Below are 10,347 nucleotides of genomic sequence, written 5' to 3'. Positions count from 1 at the left end.
GTATAGTGTATAATGTTACAAAAGCTTTTTGTTTTAGATAAATGCTGATCTTTGGATCTTTCTATTAAAAAAAAAAAGTACTGTTTTAATTATTGATAGTAATAATGATAATAAAAATGTTTGTTGAACAGCAATTCAGCATATTAGAATGATTTCTGAAGGATCATGTGACACTAAAGACTGGAGTAATGATGCTTAAAGTTCAGCTTCGATCACAGGAATAAATTACATTGTAAAATATATTCAAATAGAAAGCAGCTATTTTAAATAGTAAAAATATTTTACAATATTACTGCTTTTGCTGTGTTGTGGATCAAATAAATGCAGACTTTAAAAAAACAATCTTACTGTTCAAAAACTTTTGACTGGGAGTGTATGTTCCACAGAGAAAATAAAATCTTTGATTTTGAAAGACACAAGGATTAGTAAATGATCACAGTAGTTTCATTTTATTTAATTACATTTTTCATTAACTTGCATTTAACCCAAAACAGTCCTTTATGTGCACAAAATCCCACTACTAACTTCCTGTTACACCGAGAAGCACTGACATTAGACATCGCTTAATTTCCATGACAGCAGAAGTTTAATGAGGTCACTGAAGTCAAGTGTGATTGACAAGGCCATTCCCCACCCACTCAGAGCCAATCAGAGACTCCTCAGGAGGATCTAGATCATTCCAGCCAGCCACGGTGGGAGGAACAGTCCTACGGTCCCCAGAATGCACACCAGCACAAACATCCAGAGGAATATTCTATCAATCACCATGGCAACGTATTTCCAGTCTTCCCTCACCTGGTGGGGAAAAAAGGAGATTCATTCGTTTCAGAAATCATGATATATTTTCCACTCATGTCTTTCCCTCTCAGAATTGATTTTTTTTGGATGACTACTTTCCTGTGAGACCACAGTGTTTCTGTTTTTTGTATTGTAGCAAGAACAGTGATAAAAAAATAATCCCAGTATCAAAGGCCAGTTCAAAGTGCCTCAGAAGAACTTGAGGAGAATCTCTTGCTAAAGAGGAATCTAATGTTTCAAGGTTCTTATTGCAATTTTTCACTCTTTGATATTCTTTTTACAGCTATAGTTTGTTTACCTTTACAGCTCTTTTGTGTTTGTTTTTATGTTCATCTGTACTGTGTCTTATTTTTTAGGAATACTTCATCCAAAAGCAAATATATTTACTCACCCACATGTCAGTCCAAACCTATATGAATGTAACCATACCACAGTTTTCTGTACTCCTACACACTGACTGAAGAAATCAGATTTAATCTGAGCTGTGAATGTGAGTTTGTAGTGTGTATTGAATTTGATAAATTGAAAAGACTGCATACCGCAAAATAATGCCAAGAAACGTCTTTCCTTGCAAACATACGACGCAATCAGTTGTTCGATTCAAGGACATATGAGTGTATTCATGTTAGTGATTCATAAATACACAGCACAATTAGGGTAGTCTGTTTCCTGAATAAGTTGTTTCTTTTAATGAATAGTTCACAAAGTTACCAGTTTTACTCATTGTGACTAACTGAAAAACTGACTTGATCAGTTACTGAATGAAAATCTGACTCACCGACAAACTTGAAAGTTTTTTTTCAAGGATGTGAAAATGTGAAAATTTTAACACAATATTAAAAGGAACAGTTGACCCAAAAATGAAAATTCTTTCACTAATTGCTCATATTGTTCCAAACCTGTAAGACCTTCATTTATCTTCGAAATCCAAGAGCTTTCTGACCCTGCACAGACAGCAAGGCAACTGATACGTTCAAGACCCAGAAAGGTAGTAAGGACATCCTTAAAATAGTCCATGCGACATCAGTGGTGACCCTCCTAAACGCACAACAAAAACTGACACGGAAGAGAAGAAATTGTTGAATAAAGTTGTTATTTTGTTTCCTTTGTGCACAAAAAGTATTCTCCTAGCTTCATTACATTACGGTTGAACCGCTGATGTCACATGGACTATTTTATCGATGCCCTTACTGCCTTTCTGGGTCTTGAAGGATTAGTTCACTTCCAATTTACAGAATTTTCTCACCCCCTTGTCATCCAAGATGTTCATGTCTTTCTTTCTTCAGTCATGAAGAAATTATGTTTTTTATGAATTTCTCTCCATATAGTCGACTTCTATGGTGCCCCCAAATTTGAACTTCCAAAATGCAGTTAAAATGCAGCTTCATAGGGCTCTAAACAATCCCAGCTGAGGAATAAGGGTCTTATCTAGCGAAATGATCGGTTATTTACTTTAAAAATGACAATTTATGTACTTTTTTTCCAACCTCAAACTCTTGTCTCATCAGGCTCTGTGAGAAACTCATCCTACATCGCTGCAGAAGTACCAACCCAGAGTTTACAAAGTGAACATGCAAAGAACCTCAAACACCCTTTACAAAAAAAAGATAAAAACAGCGATGTAGAATGATTTGATTGATCTGATTAAGATGAGTTTTTAGACGTACCCTAACTGTCATGACCGGAAAAAAAAGTATATAAATTGTAATTTTTTTTTTTTTTTTTAGAAAGTAACCAATCGTTTCGCTAGATAAGACCCTTATTTCTTGGCTGGGATTGTTTAGAGCCCTTTGAAGCTGCATTTAAACTACATTTTGGAAGTTCAAAATTGGGGCACCATAGAAGTCCATTACATAGAGAGAAATCCCAAAATGTTTTCCTTAAAAAAATATATTTTCTTTTTACGACTGAAGAAAGAAAGATATGAACATCTTGGATGACAAGGGGGTGAGTAAATTATCTGTACATTTTTGTTCTGGATGTAAACTAATCCTTTAAATGTGGTAGTTGCATTTCTGTAAATTTTAACAAGTTATTTTTTCTAGAATTTAACGCGCCATATTAGCATGTTATAGATCTAGTGTAAAGTTTTTGCAAAACATGTCTTTTTGTGTTTATCAAAGAAAGAAAGTCACACAGCTTTAGTAAATGTAAGTAAATGATGACAGAATTTCATTTGTCATAAAAGTAAACCACTCTTTCAATTGGTAAAACTTACTGAAAAGTCTGAATCTTCTGCTCTCAGATGGTCAGCAATGTACTGAACTCCTTCCAAGGCTTTGAGCAGAGACTGCGACAGATTGCTTCCCGGCTGCGCTGCGTTCAGATCAGTAGCGCTGTCACCATTGGAGCTGGAGATCTGAGCATTGGGCATGTTATGTCTGGTACACCTCCCTGCTTCATCGTGATCAAGCTTTTGCAGACTCGTTCCCTCAGATGTAAGGCGGTGTTGACAACTCCCTGCTCCCAGAATGCTCTCTTTGGCTTCCACAAAGACACTCTCAGCACTCCGGCCTTGGATATCACAGTCTCTGCACTCGGCCCTGTCCTGTGGGATAGTGTGGAGCAGGGTAGCAAGCACAGTATCTGGAAATGAAGTTGTGCTTGAGGCAAAGATGCTGTTCGTGTATGCGCACGTATAACCGAGGACCGGCGTTTGAGGAGTTTGTGAAGTTTCCTCCTGCAGGATGGAATACTGGCTGCTGGGGGAACTGCAGAAGAACATGGGTTTGGTGGAAGAGTCCTGCTGAATTTGATCCAACTGGGCAACCGAGGTCACGTCCACATGGGGGAGCGGACTCTGTGGAGAAATATCCAGAATGTTGTTTCGTAGAAACATGGACTGTGACGCCATTGGCTTGTGCATCATCTCAATCAGCTTCCCACAGTTTCTTTTACCTGAGGCGGGCGGACGTTTCATGAACAGGTAACGGGGCACCAGGTGAAGGAACAGCTGGCGGACCCAGTGTGGCATGCTGTGAGTGCGGGACGAACGGTGGTGGACGTTGAGCACAAAAACAGTGATGATAATGGAGAGAGTGACAAAGATCATGGTGAAGAGGAGGTACTCGCCAATAAGCGGGATGACTAACGAGGTCGAGGGGATGATTTCCGTGATTAGCAGGAGGAAGACGGTCAGCGAGAGGAGGACGGAAATGCACAGCGTGATTTTTTCCGCACACTCTGAAGGAAGGTAGAAGACTAGAACAGTCAGGCAGGATATAAGCAGGCAGGGGATTATTAGATTGATGGTGTAGAACAGAGGAAGACGTCTGATGATGAAGGAGTAGGTGATATCGGGGTAGATTTCTGTACAGCACTCGTACTTCTTGATGTTGTAGGTGCCAACGGCGTTTACTATGACCCACTCCCCGCTTTCCCAGTAGTCCATTTGGTCTACATCACTGGCCATGCTGATCAGGTCGATCTTGGCCCGATCGTACGTCCATGAGCCGAATTTCATTTTGCAGTTTTGCTGGTCGAAGGGAAAGAAGGTGACGTCGATGCTGCAGGAGCTTTTGTAAATGGCTGGAGGTTTCCATTTGATCCTGCCGTTGTAAAACACCTGGGCCTTGGTCAAGTGAGTCACCGCGAAGTCTCCGTCTGCACTGCGGATCAAACACAAAACTGTCAAACAGAGCCGGCAATGAAATATCTGTGGAGCAATGTGAAAGACAGCTTTAGTGGTGTCAGTCTACATCACAGCGTGCCAAACCATCAATAACCCGTAGCGTCTTTGACACGATTGTGTTTCACCTCTCAACTCAGAACTTCCTTCCTAATAGAGCAAATTGGATGAAGAGAATTTTACAGAGTTCATAATTGTTATAATAGCTTCAGTATTCACTTCAAATGCAAATGTGCAATCAGAGCTTGTGCAAAGGAACAGTTTAAACAAAAATTCTGTCATTGTTTATATCAAGCATCAAAAGGTAAAAAAAAGTGCCTTAAACCTAATGTTGTATTCTGGGAGACCCAGAGATTTTCTTTGTCTAGAAAATAGAAGTTAATGTTACTGCATTACACTAAAACCTACTGACTTTCCTCAGATGGCGTACCTTCCTATATCATTATCAAATATTGGATTTAATATTTTTTATCAGTTTATTTTTTTGATCAACTTATTTTGTCAGCTGGTGATTTTTTAATCAACTGATCTTATTTTATAAACTGATTAATCATAGGCTTGAGTTTATACTTCAGTTTTTGAATGAATATTGTCAAAATGAACAAATAATGGTTTTTAAGGTTGTCAAATCGATTAATCGTGATTAATTCCATTCACAATAAAAGTTTGTATTTACACAATGGACTTATATGTACATATAAATACATAAACACACACACACACACACACACACACACACATATTTTATATACATCTTTTATATATATACATGTTATGTAAACACAGATTAATCACAATGAATTGATTTGATAACCCATCATTGTTTTTGCTGTTTATTTATTATTTTACTTCTTTTGTATTTTATTGTATTATATCTATATATATATATATATATATATATATTTTTTTTTTTTTCTGATCAGTAATGAATAAGATAGACTTTCTTTAAAACCTAGTATTTCTTTTAGTACAAAAACCGTACACAATCCACCTTTAACTGTCTGTAATTTCACTCACTTCAACCTGGTCTCTATAAGAGCAGAACAGATCAATACTCATATCAGCCCTCCTAATGGAGGACAATTCCCATGTCTTCTAGTTATCACTACATGACCTACAGAATTAAGATTAAACGATGATTTAAGATTACAAATATTATGCACCAATTTCCTCTGTAACAACCCACAACATGTTCCCAAGGAAAAGAGTTAACCATTAACAGGTGCCTAAAGTGCAGTTTGGAATAGTGTGAAAACAAGACAGTGCTAGAACAGCGGGAGGTTAACGGTGTTTGAGGATATAGATTTGTAAGAAATAGATTTGGCTGAATTCCGGATAGTTGAAAGCCTCACATACTTGTTATAGAGCACGATATCTGGTCTCCAGATGATCTCGGAGGGGATCCTGATGGAGGTGACATTCTCATACTCCTCTGGGTTCCAGCGCAGCTTGTAATCGTTCCACTCCTGCAGGGAAACATGTGCGCTCATCACCGCTCACAACCAGCAGGTATGACAGGGGTGGAGAGTGAAGCAACAAGAGCCCAGTTCCAATTAAAAATCTCATTAATGCCCAATTATGGACTGGTTTTTTGATGAAAACCTACCTGCTTCACCCAGACATTTGTGGTCATCATCTGATTCTTCTCATCCTGGTTTATGATGAAGCAAATGGGGTGAATATACAGTGAGTACACGTTTGCACATTTTTAAAGAAAAATCATTAACATCTTTCACTGTCCATAAACTTTTTTTTGTAATTAATATTGCAGTGCTGGAGCGCATCTGAGACTCACCACATCAATGAGCTGAGCAATGGACAGGCCAAAGTGGACCAGAACCACATCTGAGATGTTTGCTACTGGACGAGAGAGCTTGTTGTAGTTGCTGAACAAAGATTGGAGGAGTCTTTCTTCCGCGTGGGCACGAGCTGGACTGCTGGAAAACACTGGTGAGAGGATTGAAAAAAAAAACAAGTTTCAGCAGCACTGGCAAAATCCACACCATGCAAATGGGATAAAAGCTGTTTCCATTGCAAACAATAATTTTTTAACATGCAGAGCACGCTGTTTGTTTTTATTAATATTTAAAATAATCATTATTTTAATTTTAGTATAATAATAAATATTAATGTCTTTTATAGATATTTTATTATATAAAATATTAATAATAATAGGGTAAATTATTATAGTTATAAACATTTTTAAATACATTTAAATAGTATAAATTATTATATTATATATTTAAATAATAATATTGCAAGTATTACTGTAGTTACAGCTTTTTTTTTAGTAATGCGTATACAGATTTTATTGTCTTTGTAAACACTATATAGTGATAAAACACCCCCTAAACTGCTTATACCCCCTCATTTACACTGCATCAATACAGGACATTGGGTATTGTGTAACTGCAGCGAGTTACTTGTAAAGTTAAACTGAAGGTCAGACTTTACCATACGCCAGATGCAGACATACAGAAAGAAGACAGACACTCCACGATGCTCTCATCTTGTCCTCCTGATGTCAGATGATATCCCACTCTGCAAGAATTTCGGCACTGAAACGGAAAACTATTTCCAGTTGCGCTAGTAAAATCAAAATTATATTTAAAAAATCCTACAATCTCTGAAAAGACTGGTTCATCTCTCTGCAAACTGAAAAAAAGACCCAAAAAGTGCATGAAATCAGCCACAAAAAGTCCTTCAGTGTCCAAAGCTTTTGTAAAAGTGAGGAGTCCCTCAGAATGCCTCTCTAGCTGTCATTAGACTCTCTTCCCTCCCCCTTTCTCTCCTTTCTTCCCTCTCTCTCTTTTTCTGTGTGTGTTTTGCTGTTTCACTCTCAGTATCTCTCCTCTCCGGCCCCTCCACCTTCCAATCTCTGCCTATTACGCTGAGTAGATGTTATGCGCTGGAGGCTGCGCCTTATACATGAGAATGTGTCACACACAGAGAGAGAAAGAGAGAGAGAGAGATGGGAAAGGAAGATATTGATTGAGGACAAAATCCTTAAAATGATGTGCCTAAATGTTCTTGATATATGATATATTCATGCATGAGCATGAATGGTTTTTAACTGCATGTTTTGTGTTTAGCCTTTAAAGAAGTTTAATATGGCAAAAATCAGGATCAAAGCAGGTGTGTGTGAGAGAGAGAGGATGGAAAGTCAAAGGAAAGGAGATGTAAACAGACTGAAATTTGTCTGGAAGTGATCTGACAGTGCAGATGAGCAGCGGCAGCCAAACTCAGGATGCTTTCTGCTTATTAATTACAAGAAGAGACGCTCCGTCTCAGCGATTGTCCCTGATAGGATGAGCCTGTGTCTTTAGACCGTGAGGTTAACATTCGTTTATCGGCTTGTAAGATAAATATTAAAACTCGAAGATGTAATTTTCTTCACCTTTTTTTTTTTCACTTTTCAATTTTCCTCATCCAAAGCTGTATGACTTTCTTTCATCTGTGGAACAATGTTGATATTAGATATTTGTAGATATTTGAAAGTCAATGGGATCCAATTGTGCTAAAAAAAATGTGTGTGCGTGTTTTGTCCCAAACAATTATTATAAGAAAAAATATTTTACATTATTACAATGCTAAGATATAATTATATTATATTAATAAATATATAATTATATTATAATCATTTTCATGTAAAAAAAATACAATACATAAAAAATACAATACATAATTTATACAATAAATAAAATTAAATAATTATATAATTTCCATATTAGGGTAAAATAATATTTTTATATTTATTATAAAAAAATATTATAAAATGATAAGATTATTATACTAATTGTTACAATTATAATATAGCAAAATATAGAATATTATTATATAATTAATATTAATAGTAATATACATTTTTTAAGCTAGGGTTAACTAGCTTAAAAAAACACAATGCTGTTATACATGCAAAATATCTATTATTGTTATTCTATATTGCCCCCAAAATCTTATTATAAAAAGATTACACAATTAGGAAATTATTATACTAATTATTACAATTATAATATTTACAAAAATATAGATTATTAATGTATATAATTAAATTATTACATAAGTTAGGGTTGACTAGCCCTTTAAGAAAAGCACAAGGGTGTTATACATGCCATATATTTATCATTCTTATTCTATTCAGACCCAAAAATATTATTATTATTATTATTATAAAATTATTAGACAATTAAGAAATTATTATACAAATTATTACAATTATAATATTTAAAAATATAGATAATTAATATATATAATTAAATGAGTACATAATTAGTTAGGGCAAACTAGCCCTTAAAGAACAACATGCCAAATATTTAGGATTATTATTGTATATAGTCCCAAAAATGTTATTATAAAAGTATTATAAAATTATGAAATTATTATACAAATGATTACAATGGTAACATTTCATTATTATTATTAATTATTATTAATATATATAATTCAATGATTACATAATTTTCACAAGGCTGTTCTACAAGCAAAATATTTATTATTATTGTATTATAGTACCAAAATATTCTACAGTTATGAAATTATTATACAAATATTACAATTATAATATTTCAAAATATAGATTATTAATATATGTAATTAATTTTCATGTTAGGGTAAACTAGCCCTTTAAGAAAAACACAAGGCTGTTATACTTACCAAATATTTATGATTATTTTTTTAATATAGTCCCAAAAATATTATTACTATTATTACAAAATTATTATACAATTATGGAATTATTATACAAATTATTACAATTATAATATTTCAAAATATAGGTTATTTATATGTGTATGGTTGATGTTATGGTAATCTTGCCATAAGGCTGTTATACATGCCAAATATTTATCATTATTATTGTATACAGTCATAAAATATAATAATTAGAATAGTAATTATTATTATTATAAATATATATATATATATATATATATATATATATATATATATATATATATATATATATATATATAAAAACATATATAATTATTAATATGTAGTAACATATATAACTAGACTATAACTAATTATGAAATGATTATACAAATTATTACAATGGTAAAATTTCAAATATAGATTACTAATATATATAATTCATTTTCATGTTTGGGTAAACTAGCCCTTTAAGAAAAACATAATGAAGGTCTTATAGCAAACTAACCACCGAAAGCTGCTATCAGGTGAAGATTAGCATTTTAAAAGCGAGTAAATAAAATATTTATCCATGCTGTTTCCAATCCAGCACACACCTGCAATCCACCAAGAGCCTATCCAAGAAACTGATTAACCATCTGTCTGGAGAGGCAATAAATCAGCCATGGATGACCCATGAATTTCCTTATGAATAATACAGATATGAACTGGACATGCAGGGAGAGCTTGCAATACATTTTTGCGTTGCATAAAACACCCTAGAGTTTTTAAACCCTAAATATAAAATGTTTTTCCTTCACAGCTGACAGCTGACTTATCGCTTTACCTGACAGGGAGACCGTGTAACCTATTTGTTTACCTACAAACACTAATTGCTGGACACAAACCAGCTGCGAAGAGCTATTTTCTGGCCGTGAGCGCGTCCCCGGTCATCAACATTCATAATTTGTTTCATCAGATGCCATTTGCAAATGCCCATGGAGAACGTTGTCCTCCACGCGAATGAATTCAACCTTGAATTGCAATATCCAGACTTTCATTAAGGTGCTGAGAGAAAAGACCTGACAGAGATCTCTTTTCTCTCACTCCTCATCTCTCTCTTGTTCACACTCACATAGGCTTAAACTCAGATGTTCAGGATCAATACCATCCTATTGAATCTGAAATTTCCACACCCTGAATACTCATCTAACGTAAGCGCCTGTAATATCATGTCAGCTTTGATCAATAGGCGGATATGACTTTAACCAGGATTACATAAGAGAGAGCAA

At 34.7% G+C, this 10,347-nt stretch overlaps 1 protein-coding gene across 1 annotated transcript; it reads right to left on the bottom strand.

Moving 5' to 3' along the window:
* Positions 1-480: 480 nt before the first annotated feature.
* chrna4b (cholinergic receptor, nicotinic, alpha 4b) lies at positions 481-7,123 on the bottom strand. The gene is made up of 6 exons (XM_051122081.1): positions 6,881-7,123; positions 6,222-6,373; positions 6,033-6,077; positions 5,783-5,892; positions 3,017-4,406; positions 481-795 (listed from the first exon to the last, which is right to left on the bottom strand). Exons 1-6 carry the CDS (start codon positions 6,933-6,935, stop codon positions 670-672), a joined length of 1,878 nt encoding a protein of 625 aa, XP_050978038.1. The 5' UTR covers positions 6,936-7,123; the 3' UTR covers positions 481-669.
* Positions 7,124-10,347: the final 3,224 nt, after the last annotated feature.

The sequence above is a fragment of the Labeo rohita genome, chromosome 11 (genome assembly GCF_022985175.1).
Source record: "Labeo rohita strain BAU-BD-2019 chromosome 11, IGBB_LRoh.1.0, whole genome shotgun sequence".
Lineage (NCBI taxonomy): Eukaryota > Metazoa > Chordata > Actinopteri > Cypriniformes > Cyprinidae > Labeo > Labeo rohita.
Note: the sequence above shows the minus strand (reverse complement) of the source record. Positions and strands in the feature narration are given on the sequence as shown.